General features: G+C 47.2%; 1 protein-coding gene across 5 annotated transcripts in view; it reads right to left on the reverse strand.

Moving 5' to 3' along the window:
* Nucleotides 1-2,340: 2,340 nt before the first annotated feature.
* Nucleotides 2,341-17,758, reverse strand: part of PAMR1 (peptidase domain containing associated with muscle regeneration 1) — a 150,483-nt gene continuing 135,065 nt past the window's right edge. For all 5 annotated transcript variants that reach the window (XM_032357942.1, XM_032357944.1, XM_032357940.1 and 2 more), the window contains 5 exons: nt 11,665-11,877; nt 9,864-9,930; nt 5,674-5,906; nt 4,434-4,726; nt 2,341-3,185 (listed from right to left, as the gene is read on the reverse strand). In XM_032357942.1, the coding sequence (XP_032213833.1) occupies nt 2,649-3,185; nt 4,434-4,726; nt 5,674-5,906; nt 9,864-9,930; nt 11,665-11,877 (1,343 nt within the window). In that variant the 3' untranslated portion in view covers nt 2,341-2,648. The remainder of the gene's footprint in view (nt 3,186-4,433; nt 4,727-5,673; nt 5,907-9,863; nt 9,931-11,664; nt 11,878-17,758) is intronic.

A 17,758-nucleotide genomic window follows, 5' to 3' on the forward strand; every position in this document is an offset into this window, starting at 1 on the left:
TCCCAGTTATCACAAAAAACAGGTTTTATTATGTCAGCCTAATAGTTGGTGAAAATGAGGTAGTGATGTTAGGTCACTCGCCCAAGGTCATTCAGAAAAGGAATTGAAAAGCAGAAATTTAGGAGCGCCTGGGTGGCTCAGTGGGTTAAGCATCTGCCTTTGGCTCAGGTCATTATCTGAGATTCCTGGGATCGAGTCTTGCATAGGGCTCCCAGCTCAGCAGGGAGCCTGCTTCTCCCTCTGCCTCTGCCCATCCCCCTGCTTGTTCTCTCTCTCTCTCTCTCTCTCTCAAAATAAATAAAATCCTTAAAAAGAAAATAAAAAATCTTAATTCAGATCTTTTTGCTCCAACTTCTGCTATGCTTCTCAAGATCCAAGTTTTCTAGGCTTAGAGAAAAGAAGGAAAAAACCTTTGAGCAATCTAGTCAAACCCAGTATTTGTTGAACCCAATACTCCAGCCCCAGTTAAGGTCTCAGATGACTAAAACCCCATGCCAACCTCAGCTCCCTAATTCCTGGTCCACTGAATCTGGGAGAAAATAAATACTGCCTGTTCTAACCCACGAGCATTAGATGTTTGTTACTCAGAAGTCAGTAACTAGTACATTGCTCTAAGATTAAGCCATGAGACAGGAGGTGGGTACAGACTATGGAAAGCCCCAAGAAAGCCTGATAGAAACATAAAGTACCAGAAACTGTCTCCTGCCTCTGGGGACTAAGTAAAGACACAGAGATGGCAAGGCAGGTTGGAAGACAAATGTGTCCTAACCTCCTGTGTTGGGGTTAAAGACCAAGAGGTCAAAATGTTCTCTAAGGGGGCGCCTGGGTGGCTCAGTGGATTAAGCCGCTGCCTTCGGCTCAGGTCATGATCTCAGTGTCCTGGGATCGAGCCCCGCATCGGGCTCTTCGCTCAGCGGGAGCCTGCTTCTCTCTCTCTCTCTGCCTGACTCTCCGCCTATTTGTGATTTCTCTCTCTGTCAAATAAATAAATAAAATCTTAAAAAAAAAAAAAATTAAAAAAAAAATGTTCTCTAAGATGCTGAGAAGCAGTAGCATTCCTGCTTGGCCGTAGAGGAGGTGAATGTCTTTCAGGGTTCCTTGTCCCAGCCCTGGGCTCTCAGCCCTCATGAAGGGCAGATAAGACCGAGATGTTCCCGCAAAGCCCCAGAGGGAGGACAGGGAGGTCACCGAGAGTCTGGCCGGGTGGCTGCCAGAGAAGGCTCTCGCTGGGGCAGTGAGATGCAAACCAGGGTCCAAGGGAGTCACCCCCACTTCTCAGGAGTGCCAGTGTCAGCCAGGGGTGAGGAGGAGCCACACCAGAGGGAGGACTGCTGGGCTCCAGGGAAGCGGAGAAAACACAGTGCAAGTGTCAGTGGTTGCAGCCACAGTGCCCATGGTCAGTGTCAGCAGAATGGCCAGGAATCGGAAAGACCCACCACACATGCCCAAGAAGCCAGCAGGCCCTTGGGAATCCTATTGTGTTCCCGTGCTTGAAGTCCCCCAGCCTCCCCAGCACCATCTGGGGGGCAGGAGACTGGCCAAGAGAGCAGAGAAGAAAGGATAAAAGAGTGAGTCTCCCCCCCTGCCCCCCGACCCCCAAAGTGAATGTTCCTGAACAGATCGCTTCGGGGTCTGGATTTGAATTCATTTTTTTCCCTCCACCATCCAGGGGGAGCCAGATGGGGCTAGAAAGGAAAATCCCATCAGTTACAGAAAACAGGGAAGCTTCCATTTCTTGGCATATCTCAATCTAGTGTGAGTAAGGAGGAGATAACGATTCAGAGGCCGGGAAGACATGTCATCAAGATAGAGGTTCAAAGCTGAGTTTTGTGCTAGATTGAGAACATGAGAACCAGAGGGGACACTGGCAATCACCGAATCCTTGGTATTTTCCTCTGTTTGTGCCTCATCTGATGGTCTCCCTTGTCATTCCTCCTCCAGCCCATAACCCAGCACAATCAGGGGCTGGTATTAAAAAGACAGCATCAGTTTTGCCATATGCACTGTTTGGAAACAACAACTTGATCTATTCTAAAGGGCTGTCACCAAGCCACTACCCTGAGAAGCAGCATGTACGAATCAGAACAACAGCCCGTTTGTTCTGTAGGTCAGAAGCCAACCCTCATTTTATTAAAATATATACAGGGGATTGACAGAACGACCACGCTTTACTGCAGCAATGTACACAGAAGCCAAGGCCGCACCCGAGCTCTGGTGTCCTGGTCGGTCCCACAGGCGGCTCCTTGGAATGTGATCAGTCTTGGAAGAGACCTCCTGAATCTCAGAGTTCTTGGCCACACCTCTCGACCAGAGCTGGCCATGACCTTGACACCACGGAAGGGAAGGCAGGCAAGGCCACAGGGCTGGTGGAGTGGGGACCACTGCTTTGCTATTTGCATAGTCTCTTTGGAGGGAACTCAGTGCTTGCTAGCAGCCCTGCTGTCTTCCGAATGGTCTCAGCAACCAAGGTCGCAGTGGCCTCCCAGAAGGTGAGCTCTGCTCCCTCTCCACTGAGTTTCAATCCTGAAGTCAGAAGCCCTGGCCCAGCCAAGTTCACGGGCAGAGTCAAGCTTCAGGCCCACATGGCCTCGTGCCACACACGTCTGGGTGGGATGGACGCCCGAACAGAGTCTCCCCGGGCCCGAGGCTCACTTCATGTTTCTCTCGATCCAGTCTTTAAAAGGCAGGACCTTGCTGAAGGCTGTGTACAGGCTGTGGCTGCAGTCCCTGTCATAGCTCCAGCTGACCAGCCCCACCAGATGCCAGCGTGGCTCGGGGGACGCCCGTCCGGGGAAGGCCACGGCGGCGATGCCTCCCGTCTCTGCTGTGCAGATATCAGAGGGGGCGGCGGGATCCCGGGTGGCACAGAACATGTTGTCCGTGACACTCACAGGGATGCCGTGTTCCTCGTGCTGCTCCTCACACAGCAGAGGGTCCACGACCCTGACCCCCCCTGAGCGCAGCGTGTCGTTCTTGAAGCCGGGGCTTCTTGCGTCGGCTAGCACATTCCAGCCGGCCACGGTGATGCGGGTCTCCTGGAAGGAGGCGCTCAGGTCCCGTGGTGCCGCCAGGCAGATGGGCTGGACGCGGGTGCTGACACGAGCCTTGTCCAGGAGCTTCAGGATGGCGATGTCCGTGTCCAGCAGGATGGGGTCGTAGTTGGGATGCAGAATGACTGCGGAAATCTACAAATGCAACAGATGGACGGCAGTGGTGAGCCCTCCACCACACAGGGAATAAGAGGCAAGCCCCGGGGCTAAATTACCGGGACAAAGTGTCTTGGGGACAGCTACAAAGATTTGAAGAGACTTTGCTTCAGGCTTTATTTGGGGGGTTGTGGAGTGAAATGCCCACTGCCGCCTGGCAGGTGGTGTTAACTAAGTGGGGTGACAGACGGGGCTGCCGAGAACAGGGGTGCCTACCCCATCCGAAGTGGGTAGTGGCCACTGGGCTCCGCTGGCCACTGGCAGGTCAAGAGGGGGCCAACTTTCTGACTTTCTCAAAAAAGAGATTCCAGATCTTCATCTGAACCTCCTGATTTTTAAATGTTGGCAAATAACTGGTTAAAAAAAAAAAAAAATGTGTGCTAGCATTATGCAAACACAAGCCCCTAAAAGACTACCAGATTGCAACCTCTGGCTCCAGGTAAACAAAGCCACACCCAGAATGTTCCACAAGACTTTTCCACAGTCTTTGCTGATTGTCCCAACTCTTGCTGATCATTGTCTTTGACGGGGGCCTCTAGGAGCTCACATGTGTGATACAGTCTAACACTTTTATGCGCAGGTTCTATTACTTCAAGTATATTTGTGTACATTTCCTCGGGGCTTCTTTTGTGTCAAACTAATCACAATATGCTGGTCTGTCTCTTCACTGGCCTGTGGACTCTTCAGGGCAAAGACCGTGCCTTTTTCCATGCCTTACTCAGTTTTGTATCCATTCCTGTGAATGGCATTCTGTGGGAGCTCAACAATGAGCAGAGAGATGGACAGATGGGTGGACAGAGAGAGAGCAGGGTGGGTAGGTGGACGGAAGAGAGAGGGGGAGGGAGATAGGCAGAGAAGACAGAGGAATATTAAAGATTGCTTAGCAGTATCTTGGGTAAAGCCTTTCTAAGTCCTCGAAGCCTATCTTGTACAATGCCCTAAACAGAATAGGAGATTAACTTTTGATGACCATAGTGATAGATGATAAAATCTTATTTTGAAAACGAAAGGAAAAAAAGACTCCGTAGTCTTTCTAGATGTGCCTTTCTAGTATGTATGTGAAATACTGGGCGCCTGCTCCCTGCCAGGCTCTGGGCTGGGTGCTAATGTGCTAAGGCGTCAGGACGGATGCAGCCACTGCCCCCACCCCCACCACTGACACCCCTCCCCCTGCCCCCCGGAGTTTGCTGAGCCAACACCTGGTTTCCCGTTACAGCCCTCTCTTACCCGTAAGTTCTGGATGGTCTTCTCATCTCGGTCATCATCCCGGTAGAATTTCCCTAGGACAACTTTGAGGTCTGCTGTCTTGATCATGGTGACCTTCCCCAGGTCGGTTACGCAGTGGGCAGCCACCACCACGGTGCGCTCATTCACCAGGGCACCGCTGCAGACCAGGAACCACGTGTCCTTGTGCAGGCTGCCACCGTGTACCCCGCTGGCCCGCCTGTAGATGGCCGCCTGCCACGGCCAGCGCAGTCCCGGGCTCTTGGAAGCAGTGACGTTCTCTGTTTTCCCACAGACTGTGGAGAAACACCAGCTCAGTAAGATAAACTCAGACCTTTCCATGCAAAGGGGAATGTGTTGCGCAACCCAGAGAACACAGATCTGGAAAGGTGGGTCCACGGGTGTCGTGACCACTGTGTAGTCATCAGCCACCTTGACATGGTTGGCTATAAAGTCTGAAGTTAAGATGGAAGGCTTGGGATCCTAGGCTCCTCCTATCAATAGGACCTTGGGCAAATTGCCAGATCTCTTAAAGCCTCAGTCTTCTTGCCTGCAAAATGGATCTAATCACCCCATATGTCTCATAGGGTTTTTGTGGAGACTGGATGAGGATCTATGCAAAAGGACTCAAAATATGATGCCTATCATGATAAACTTGACCACAAAGAATTAAGCCATACTGCTGTCTTTTGACAAAGCAGGTAGGGAAGGTAGAACTTGGTATGTGCAAGACCCTTTTCCAGAGTCCTCCACGTATTACTTTAGTCATTATCACCATAATCATATGGATACTCAACACCGCATCGCCTAATAAATAACTGCCTATTGAGTACCATGGGATGCTAAGCATGAAAACAGGCTCGGACAGGGTATCCAAGACCATCTAAGTAGAAGTCTTCTGATGTCATTCACCCTTCCCCCACTTGGGGTTCATTATGGTTCTCTCTCTCTGCCACTCCCCTGCATGGGGGCTCTCTCTCTCTCTCAAATAAATACCTAAAATCTTTTAAAAAAATAAATAAGAAATAACGATCCACAAGGAAGTATGGCCCCTCCAAAAAAATTCATCAAAGACCTAAAGAGTCAGTTTCTCCACAGTTAGAAGTCTGTGCCAAGGGAAGGAAGGTCCAGCTGTGGACTATCAGACATAACCAAGCTACGGAATTAGCTGGAGGCCCACTGGCCGAGGAAGCTTAGGACAGACAGCGCCCTGGCCCCTGTCCTGGGAGGAGCCCTGACTCACTGGGGACACAGGATGGGGCTCGCCCGCTCCACTTCCCGGTCTTCAGGCACGTTCTGCGGCTGCTGCCCAGGCGGCGGTAGAAAGGCGAGATGCACTCGTACTGGAGCTGGGTGTGCAGATGCTGGAACCCGGGCGGCAGGTCTCCAAAGGGAAGGGCGGGCTTCTTGGTGGGGGCACCCTGCAGTTTCTGCTTGCTGAAGGATGCCGAGTAGAGCTGGTGTAAAGGCGTCTGCCTACATGGGGACCCAGGGCCCAGAGAGAGAGGGCAAGAGACAGTCACCATGGCCCTGTTGTGTACGTGCCAAGCCCTGGCAGACTTCTAATCATGGCAGAAAAAAATATGGCTATCTCTCCTCTGTGGATCTCTGTACCTCCTGCCCCCACCCCCCACTCCCCGTCCTGGTCATCTTTCTCTCTCTCTCTCTCTCTCTCTCTTAGGCGCATGCGCACACACACTTCCCCTCTACCACCGAGTAAATTCTCTCGCACCCCTCCACCTTCATTCCGTGCCTCTATTTCCATTTCTGGCACGCCTCCAGCTGTCTAGGATTTTAACCAGGGAATACTATCCGGCATAAGGGCTGCTGTCCCAGGGTAGGCGATACAGGCGTACAGAGAAAAATTAACTGTGATTTAAACAGGAAAGGAAATTCATCTGAAGCCGGGAGTCTTTTTTTCTCCAGACATTATCATAATGGAGCAATATCACAAATTGACTTGAACTAAACTGCGTGGATACAGTAGCTTGATTTAGCAATCAGTGTCTGTAATTAGTACACCTCGGAGAGTAGGGCTTTCTCAGAGCACTCGGATTGGTAGAAATTCAGAGCATTGTGTGTAAATGTGAAAAGGCCTTTCAAATGAGCACTGAAAGCTGAAGCCCCCAGAGACCCCTCCGGGATTCTTGGGGGAGACCTACACCCCTTGGACAGCCTGCATTCATTTTATATCAGCGCCTAATGACCACTAACTGAGAAGTTAGAATTCCTCTAGGAAACAATGTGTTCATCTCTGTTTAATGAATGGGGAAAGGAAGCCCGGAGGGGGAAGCGGGACTAGAGATGGGCACACAGGAAGCTAAGATGGTCCTCAAGGCAGCACTTAACAATTAGGATTCACAACCTGGTGTCTCTACTGTGCCGTCTGATGTCATCGTAAGAAATCTATTTGATGAGTCTGTTCAGTGCTTCCCTCAGAGCAAACGTTCCATCCACTTTGATTTCATTCAATGAATCTTTAGCTTGTTTATAACAAGGTCTGCGGTTCAAGGAGCTTCCGAACTGGCAAACCAGCTAGCTCATCTTTTGGTCCATCTATTGAAAGACTACACTGCCTTTTGTGGTCCTTGGGTGACCAGGCTGCTGGAGATAGGTATATCCACATTCCAGCAGCCTATCTTCCAGAAAGATCCTTAAAACCAAGTTATAGGCTTGCGTTTTCATCCACGTGAGCCACCTGGCATCTTATCACCTAGCCTCCCATTACAATTCCTTTAAAAATGCCACTTTGGAGAACAGTGTGGAGATTCCTCAAGAAATTAAAAATAGAGCTTCCCTATGACCCTGCAATTGCACTACTGGGTATCTACCCCAAAGATACAGATGTAGTGAAAAGAAGGGCCATCTGTACCCCAATGTTTATAGCAGCAATGGCCACGGTCGCCAGACTGTGGAAAGAACCAAGATGCCCTTCAATGGATGAATGGATAAGGAAGATGTGGTCCATATACACTATGGAGTATTATGCCTCCATCAGAAAGGATGAATACCCAACTTTTGTAGCAACATGGACGGGACTGGAAGAGATTATACTGAGTGAAATAAGTCAAGCAGAGAGAGTCAATTATCATATGGTTTCACTTATTTGTGAAGCATAACAAATAGCATGGAGGACAAGGGGAGATGGAGAGGAGAAGGGAGTTGAGGGAAACTGGAAGGGGAGGTGAACCATGAGAGACTATGGACTCTGAAAAACAATCTGGGTTTTGAAGGGGCGGGGGGTGGGAGGTTGGGGGAACCAGATGGTGGGTATTAGAGAGGGCACGGATTGCATGGGGCACTGGGTGTGGTGCAAAAAACAATGAATACTGTTACTGTTACTAAATTTATTTTTTAAATAAATTTAAAAAAAATTTTTTTAAGTGCAAAGTGCTGTGGTCTTTTAGTAGTTCAGGGGCTCCTTTACAAGATGTGTTGTTGGAAAGAACAGGTTCATCCCACTTAGTGAGTAGTCAGCTCCAGGTAAATTATAAAGATCAGGAAAAGATGGAATTTGTATTCCACTGTCACTGTTCCCAAGGCAATGCCCTGCCTGAAATGGGAAGAACAGAGATAGAAGGAAATATCCAAGGGAAAGGTAAGAGATTGATGAATATCCTGCTTTAGGAGTATTTCAGGTCACTTGGCTGGGGTCGGTTCTAATCACTGGGATTCATTGTGACCATTCCTGAAAGCAAAAGCTGCTACTCACAGCTGTTCACTTGTGCGAGTGTTCTGCTGAAGCCTTTCCATTGGGCTGGGCAGGAGCTTAGTGCCTAAGACCCTGAACACTATGAAGATCCGGATTCGCATCCTGGATCTACAGTCCGCAATGTGATTTGGGTGAGTTAATGAATTTCTCCAAGCCTCACTTTACCCATCTGTACTAAAATTGGTAAGAAACCCTACCAGGAAATGGCAATAATAGTAATGCCTACCTCAGAGGTTGCAGGAAAGATTAAACGAACAAACAGTTGCAAAGCACTCAGAGGCGGAACGGGCATGTAGCGAACACGTGGTAAGTGCTAGCTCGCTCCGCCTGCCGCATCTAATCCCTACAGCAATCCCCAGAGATGGGCGTTATCGGGATTGCCCTTAGTTTTCAAAAGAGGAGACTAAAGGCTTAGCAAGATCAGGAACGTGCCAAAGAATACAAAATACAGTGCTTAAGAGAGCCCAAACCCGGTCTCGAGCCATTATTTGTCAAACCCATTCATTCATTCATTCATTCACTGTTTGGGGTGGTTGTGTTTTGGGGGGGGGGACTCCTCTGCAGCAAGCATTGCTCTTGACCCCAGAACTTGAACATGAACAAAACAGAAAACGTTCCTGCACTTATAACTTTTACACATTTATTTTGGTGAGGTTAGGTAGAGATAGAAATTGAACAACAACAAAAACCCGTAGGTAAGAAGACAGGTAGGGCTGAGAGCGAATCTGAGACCTAAGGCTCACCAAATACGAGAGCCCAGAAGACAGCTCTGCAGTCAGCATCAGGTAGGATTACTTTCCTTCCTTTTATTGATCAGTTCTCTGAGGTTGATGATGGCTTTGTTTTTTATATGAAGTGTAAAAGGAGAAAACATTAATCGGTACTACAACATTTGGGGGTGGTTCTTGTTTTCCAAAGGACGGTCAGAAAAGGTCTCTCTGCCAGGTAGACACCAAGCAGGGAGCAGACAGAGCGAGGCTTTAAACCTCCCGGACATGCAGCGGAAGTGGGGTCTGGACAGAAGGGCCAAGGCTCTGAAGCAGCGTTGTGGGGGGAAGGGGAGGGGACAAGTTGGGCCACCTGCAGGGCCAGAGTAGAGGGTGAGGAAGAGAGTAGTAGGAGATGAGGTGAGAATAGTTTCTTCTACAAAATGAGGAAAGAAGACATAGAACTGGGCCAATTCTCTGCCCCCACAGTGGTCCCCACCTCTGTCTTCCCAGGAGGAAGTCTGGGCAGGCATATCTGAGGGCTCTCCTCCCTCATCAGGGGTGGTCATTTGTCTCTGGCTCCTGGGGACCAGCGACCTGCCTCATCTGGTTGATTACCACCAACATCTTCCTGAGCCATAGCTGATTGCACGGGGCAGGAAGGCCATCTCCCTAGAAGCTGCCCTAGTCAACACAGAGCAATTTCAGGAAGACTCAAGTGTTAAAACCCGGTTCCTCAAGGATCATCTTCAAGTCTCGAGTCCCACCAGCCACCTACTTTCCCACGATCCCGTGAACCGTGTCCATGTTCCAGCAGTTGCTACCTCTTGGCCAAAGGCAGCTGGCTCATCAGTCTCCCTCTAACAGGCCCTATTCTTTCCTGAGCAGGCAGCACTGAGTGTCCCTAAGAAACCCCGGACTGTCTTTGGCGAAACACAAGTGGGGGAAGAGGGGTGGGAGGCGACACACTCGAGGGGTTCGCCTGGAGCCAGAGCCCAGGTGTTTCGACCTCACCTTGATTGAACCTGCATGGGAAGAACTCTGCGTCTCACCAGGTCTGAGATCTTTGGTTCTCGGCAGGCTAGAATGAAGGAGACAAGAGGGCATCAGCTTTTGCCGTATTAACTGCTCACATTTATTCGGTTCAGATTCATCCCTGACCGCCCTTTCTGGACACCCCCAGAGGTCTCAGAGGGGAGGTATGCCAGTGGGTGTGGAAAGCTCCCTAGCAAAAGAGCTCGCTGCCTTTCATCGAAATGGACAACCCCCTCTGAACAACGCCCATGGGGGACGCACTTCTGAAAAGCCACTCCACCCGGGTGAGGTGAAACCTTGGCTGTCATTAGATTGGGACTATCTGTTCCCACAAATGGCATCGGTGAACTTGATGGAAGGTGGAGTCACGATCGAAAATGAAGGTTCTTAAATAGAGCCCAACACAGGGAACTACAAGGCTCTCATTGAAGACCAGATGGCAGCGTCATCTTGGGTAGTCTTGGGTAGCTGATTCCTCTAGTTCCTTCCTCTGAAATCGAGGCTCCTAATGATCACTTGAGGGCACCTCAAAGCCCAGGCTTAATTTTGCTGAAGTGTCTCTTTCTTCACTTTCCCAATCAAGCGGCCAACATTCATCTAATTAGCAAACTAGAGAACTTTGGTTGTTATTAATTTGTAAGAGAAGAGTTGACAAAAATCTCCAAGGACATATGAAACACCGTTTCCATACTTAATGAAATCAAGAATCGGAGTCTGTGTTGGTGAGGAGGAAGGTCGCTTCTGGCTAAAGTCTAAAGTGATTTATTCCTTTCACAAACCTTCCTCTTTCATTTCTTTTCCCATGACTTGGGTTGTTGACAAACACCCAGAAGGGAAAGTGGAGGATTAAGGCAATTATCTGGGTAATCTAGGCCAAGGACATGCTTTTCTTCCTAGGAAACAGCCAGATAATTGTGACCTGCCCCCAAAATACAGGGGCTGTTGACCCGGTTCAAAAAGAAACTATGCATCCCCACCACCAAAGGGGTAAGTTTAAGGTTCTCTATACAACGTTCCATGTTTTCTGGTCCCAAACCAACCTTTTCAATCTACTTCCCAGAATCCCTGTTGGCTCTACTTTGAGTTTACCATGGTCCTTTCACTTCTGCCTCTACCTTTTGTTTTCCTTTGTCTTCTGTGACAGGAACATAGTCCCAGCTGCTCTGCACCTCTTGTGAACGCTTCGCCGCCTCCCAGATTGGCTTGGCCCCCACAGGCCACATACAACTGTCGCTATTTCAAGCAACAGTGATCGTCCCTTTCTCTCAACACACACTGCTCATTCATTTCCTCTAACTCTGCCTTGAATACTGGAGGTCTTGCCATCTTAGTAAGATGTTTTTCTTTATGTTAACATCTTAAACCTCCCGCCACACAGGCTGGCAGGGATATTGTGCCTGTTTTGTTCTTTTATTTCCTGTGCCAACTTCCTATTTCATAGAGAGTAGATAAATGTAGCTATATTGGACCCCACTGATGGCCTTGATTTTGACCTTGGGTTTACATAGATAAAACCCAGCCCTGTCATCTTTTCTAAACTGCTCTGATAATTTTCTAACTCTTCTTGATCACAGCGAGAAGCTGTGATTAGGAGAAGCAGGTCTTCCGGAGGTCCAAAAGAGAAGCATATGTTTTCAGGGATGGCTTTCCACCTAGAGTCATAGACGGTGCCAGTGAGAACCTAAGAGGGAATGGTATCTTTTTCAGGGGCTCACACACAGGTAGGGAGCTTCCAAGAGGTCCAACAACTCCATCTATGTCACACATACTCATTCGTTACCTTTTATGCAGATGGGCTGTTTCCCCGACCACTCTCCATCCTGCTGGCAAGTTCTCTTCTCATTGCCGCTAAGAACGTATGAGTTATTACAAAAGAAGGACACGACTGTGCCAACTTTGGCATAGCGCCCGTTGATAAGCCCAGGGCCTCCTGTTACCTTCTGGTACCCATTAACTGGACCCCCAGGGTCTGAGCAGTTACTTTCTTCAAGGACTAAAAGAAAAAATAAAAGGGAGAGAAATAAAGAACTATTAAAAGTGTGAAGCATTCCATTTTAGAACCGGATCTTTTCATGTTTCACTGAATTAGAAATGCAGCGATGTGGAGCCTGCCAGCGATGGTGCCCAGAGGAATCAGCAAGAAAAAACTCGTAACAGAAAATGTATGTGTTAGACATGTCCTCCCCTTGTTTTAACGATCTATTCTTAAATCAAGAAGTATTTCATTCCCCATATAAATAAATTCGACACAACTAGCTCTCCTGTGGTCTTGTTCATTTCTTTCTGGAGCTGTGGGAGCTGGGCAGGCCTGGACAGCAGAAACATCGCACCTAGATTTTACAGTCAGTACACAGGGATGATTATTTTCCAGTGTCATTGTATTATCTCCTTCATTCCCTAAAGCTGGGGCAATTAAACTAGAGTCCTCAGTTTCCTATTTGTGTTGTACCCAGAAAACAGAATTTACTAGAGACAAGGCTGCATAGACGAAATGAATTTAGATTTTATGTTTCATCTTCAGGGACACAAGTGTGCTGAAAGGTATAGTTCTAAAATACCAGATGATAGAGGGGCGCCCGTGTGGCTCAGTCGTTAGGCGTCTGCCTTCAGCTCAGGTTATGATCCCAGGTCCTGGGATCGGGCCCTGCCATCACGCTCCCTGATCTGCAGGAAGCCTGATTCTCCCCCTCCCTCTGCCACTCCCCTTGCTTGTGTTCCCTCTCTCACTGTGTCTCTCTGTCAAATAAATAAGTAAAATCTTAAAAAAAAAAAACCCAGATGATAGAAATTCAGAGATATGAAGAAGTTCCCCTGATCTCCAAGTACACACACTTTCCCTCTAAATGTTTAACAATATTCATTACAAAGACATTTATTTTTTTAAAAGAAAAAAAGATTTATTTGAGAGAGAGAGACATTAGAGTGCAGGGATGGGCAGGAGAGGGAGAAGTTCAAGCAGATGCTGTGCTGAGCATGAAGCCTGATCCGGGGCTCGATCCCATCACCCTGAGATCATGACCTGAGCTGAAATCAAGATTCAGACGCTTAACCAACTGAGCCACCCAGGTGCCCCCCAAAGGCATTTCTATTCTCTAACTCAGATTGGACAGTCACACACAGTAGAAGAGGCAACACCTGCTATTCTGAGCACTGAACAGGGTACTAGACAAATCCTGGAAAGATTCCCTCAGATAGGGTGCCTGGGTGGCTCAGTGGGTTAAGCCTCTGCCTTCAGCTCAGGTCAGATCCCAGGGTCCTGGGATCGAGCCCCACAACCAGCTCTCTGCTCAGTAGGGAGCCTGCCCCCCCCCCCCGACCCCTCTGCTTGCCTCACTACCTACTTGTGATCTCTCTCTCTGTCAAATAAATAAATAAAATCTTTATTAAAAAGATTCCATCGGATAACATATTTTTCTCAAATGGATTATGGCACAATGGTGACTATTACACCCTAAGGACACAGAGTAGGACCCCTGAGGAATTCAGTCATTAATTACTGCATTTGGGTACCACTTGCTGTCAGTCTTCCTGGTCTCTTTTTAATCATTTCTTCTAAGATACAGTCTCATCCCTGTGAAACAGTCCCCAAGCAATGTGATCGTGCGCCTGACATGCTTTTCTTCCCATAAATGCCCGGCTACCTTTTAAGCAACGTGTGTGCTTGCCTCCAGGCAAGAAAAGAATCTCCATCCATATAACATTTCTAAAATATCTGAGAACTAAAAGTTAGTAAATTTCCCCATGGGCAACTTGGCGAGGTTGCTGATATTAACCAAATTACTGGTTTGTCTACTCTATGATTGCCCACAGACCATGTGGCCCATGATTTCAATGATATCCTATGTGCTTTGGGGCAGTTTCCATGCTGGAAGAAAACTCCAGAATCCCATTTTAATTGTAAAAAATGGACTTCACTGAGGGAGTTTTCCAAAATACCAACATGGCCGAGGGAGAGCACTGCACTTTTTGAAATTTCAAGTGTCCTGAGAAAGCCCAGTGCTTGTATTTCCAGAAAGACTTCTATGATGTGGGGGTGGGGGGAGAGGCAGAGAAAGGAGAAAGCATTCCATATTGCTTCAGTGATGGGACTACCTTCTTTTTTGAAAACAGGTTTTATTAATTCATTTTAGAGAGAGAGAACAAGCGTAGGAGTGGGAAGAGGAGCAGAGGGAGAGGGAGAGAGAGAATCTCAAGCAGACTTCGTGCTAAGCATGGAGCCCTACACATCAAGCTCAATCTCACGACCCTGAGATCACGGCCTGTGGCAAAACCAAGAATCAGTCGCTTAACCGACAGAGCCACCCAGGTGCCCCTGGACTACCTTCTTAGGCAGAGGCTCACTGAATACTGAACACGTAGCCCAGAAACAAGCATCAGGAGCCCACAGCTGCAACCACCTCAGAAACATGGTGTGTCATACCTGCAAGTTTTAGAAAATGGAATTCACTGCCAACATCAAAACCAGGAGATGGCTCATAAAAATCTGTATTACTGGCTTCTGAAAAAATTCAGATCTGGCAACCCTGGGTCTGTATGGCCACATGGCAATAATCAGCCGCCATTGAGAAGTGGCCATCTGCTGGCCCAGGGGCTGCTGGCTTCCCTTGGCCACAGCCCCTGCCTGCTCCCTGGCCAGGGCAGTGCTAGACTCTGTGGTCAGATAACCTCACAAAGAGCTATACTCTGTGCAATGCCAGCCGAGTTCCTCCTCCATTTTGAGTTTTATTTGCCAGAGCTCATGGCTAAGAAAAATTCTGGTGATATTCAAGGCCAGTCCTGAAATACTGAAAGAGAATGAACTACACTCCAGCCACACTGGCCTCAGCAGAAGGTAAGCAATCCCTTCTACTGTGAGCCTGAGAGGTGGGCTTTCCTTCTTTTGGAAGTAAGGACTCTGTGGTCCTCTAGGCTCCTGCCCCATGTTTCCTAAGTGCAGAATTCCTGAGGATCCTGTTGCTAACTGCGTTTAATATGGGTCTAGCCAGCAGGAACGCTGGAGAGTTTGCAAGTCTTTGGAGGTAACAAAGCCTTAGGATAATTCAGGTTATCTGGTCTTTCTCCCTGATGAGGTTTTAAAAAGAAACTTAAAGAGAAACTGAGTCAGGATATGTAAACAAGTCTGCCTAAGGCTGGGGAATTCTGCCCTGTTTCTAGAATTCTTAGATGCCTACTCCTTTTTAATGAGACATGTCTGAAATCAGGTCACGTGTGTACATTTCACGCAGCACGTCTTTACTTCCAACTCTCAGAGAAGCTATGATTAAACCAACAGTGCACCCTAAACTTAATGAGATCTTAGAATGGAGAACTCTTATTTCATTTTGAGTTATTGCTTCCTAGTGCCAAATGATTCTTCCGAGTTGGGGTCCAATGGAACATAAGGCTATGTGGCTGGGGCACCTGGCCGGCTCAGTCACAGGGGCATGGGATTCTGAGCTCAGGATTCTAAATTCTAGCCTCACATTAAGTGTAGAGATTACTTAGAAACAAAATCTTAAAAAAAAAAAACCCTATATGACTAAAATTTAAGAGAAACACAGAAAGAGATTTAGAAAGGATTCAGATGCTATCGTTGTCAGACACTACTTGAAAATAAATATGCTGAGCATGCTCAAGGAAATAAAACAAAAAACTGAGAACTTCAGTAGAACACTGGAAACCTTAGAAACTAACCAAAGGAGCAATCTAGAATTGCAATGTGACAATGGCAGAAATGTAAAGCTCAGTGGGTAAGTAGAACAGCACATCAGATACAGCTCATGCATATTAATAGATGGAAACATAACTTACAAGAAAGAATTCAGAATGAAGCCCAAGAGTTAAAAAAATGGAAAATGTACAGGAAAATGTAAAGAAACAGTGAGAAAGTTAATAAAAGCATGTACCTGACATTCTAGGAAAAAGGAATGGAGTAAAACCAGCAGAAAAAGTCTCCCCAACTGATAAAAGACATCTGTCTACAGATCCCAAGACAGGGAAATGTGAAGAAAACCACACAGAGACCTATTACCCAAAACTGCTAAAAGCCAAAATCAGAGAAAAAAATTTTAAGCTGCCAAAGCTGGGAGAAAAATGGATGGGGAGAAACATACTTTGAGATAATTATAGTCATTATCTCTGGCTTGTAACATCAAAGTGATTTTTGCCTCTTTATACTTTTTTCCCCCTGTTTGATAATCAGAACATGTAACCATAAAATTTTGTTGTTTATTGTTTTTGTGGTTGTTCGTTATTTTCATTTTTTAAAGTAGCAGTCAAAATGGTTTGGGTGCCCCCTGCTCAGCCCATAAATCTAGCCTTCAGTCTGCTATGCACAGTTTTTGACGTTCCCATGCCCTCCACACTGTGGGCATCTCATTACCATCATCATAGAGTAATCCAACTTCTCTCCAGCTCTGATGGGAATGAGCTCTTTCACTAGACTCTGGGGGACAAAGAAGGGCTGCCAGAATCAGAACACACAGGTTCAAATAATTATTTGGTTCCCAGTGTCCAGAGTAAGTCCACAGTAGGTCATGGAAGGGGTAAAGGGTAAAATGCATTCATTCTTCCACTTAATGAACCAGAGCGTGGGAAACTTACATAATTCTCCAAACCTTGTTTTTCTGGTCTGTAAAACAGGATAATAACACTTAGCAGGCTGGGCTGGTTTTGAGGAATAATTTACATAACACATAGTCTCCTTTACCCCTGTTTGCCTTTATTTACAAAGCACCCAACTTCTTTTAAAAACCAATTCCTCGGGGCACCTGGGTGGCTCAGAGGGCTGAGCCTCTCCCTTTGGCTGGGGTCGTGATCTCAGGGTCCTGGGATGGAGCCCCAAGTTGGGCTCTCTGCTCAGTGGGGAGCCTGCTTCCCTCTCTCTCTGCCTGCCTGCCTACTTGTGCTCTCTCTCTCTGCCAAATAAATAAAATCTTTAAAAAAAAAAATCAATTCCTTGGGGTGCCTGGGTGGCTCAGTGTTAGGTGTCTGACTCTTTATTTCAGCTCAGGTCATGATCTCCAGGTCCTGGGATTGAGCCCTGTGCCAGGTTCCTCACTGAGTCGGCTTGAGGACCCTCTTTCTTTCTCCCTCTGCCCGCCTCCCTACCCCAGCTCATATGCGCTCGCTCTCTAAAATAAAAATAAATAAGCCTTTAAAAAAATCAATTCCCCAAATTCATACACCTTAAAGAAAAACCCACAAGGAAATCTAAAGTCCTATTATTGAGTCTATTTGGATATAAAACAAATAATGAATTCTGGAACACTGAAAAGAAATTTAAAAAAAAAAAAAAGAAGAAGAAGAAGGGAGTTCTCACCAGAAACTAACCACGCTGGCACCCTGATCTCAGACTTTCAGCCTCCAGAACTGTGAGAAAATAAATTTCTATAGTTTAGAAATTAATCAATCAATTAATTAAATAAATCAAATATTCCACTCTATTTTCTGGCCTCTTGATAATATCTATGCATGATGGGCTTCCAGACCTGGACTCAGGGTGTTGACTTAGACTTCCGAGTTCAGCCACAGTCTCTGAACACTCATCTCTCTTAATCCTGCAAAATGAAGCCTTAAAATTGTATTCTTGTATCAAACCTCCACCAGGCATCATTTCTCTTCCCTCTCATTATTTCTCGTACTTGCCAAAGCTGTGCACTCTCCGAGGATGCTTTTAAACAGTATTCTAAGACTTCCTCTGCACATCTCTTCCTCTCCCATTTATTTTATTTTATTTTATTTTATTTGACAGAGATCACAGTCAGGCAGAGAGAGAGTGGGGGAAGCAGGCTCTCCACCAAGCAGAGAGCCCAATGTGGGGCTCCATCCCAGGACCCTGAGATCATGACCTGAGCCGAAGACAGAGGCTTAACCCACTGAGTCACCCAGGCGTG

Source organism: Mustela erminea, chromosome 9 (assembly GCF_009829155.1).
Source record: "Mustela erminea isolate mMusErm1 chromosome 9, mMusErm1.Pri, whole genome shotgun sequence".
Classification (NCBI taxonomy): Eukaryota; Metazoa; Chordata; class Mammalia; order Carnivora; family Mustelidae; genus Mustela; species Mustela erminea.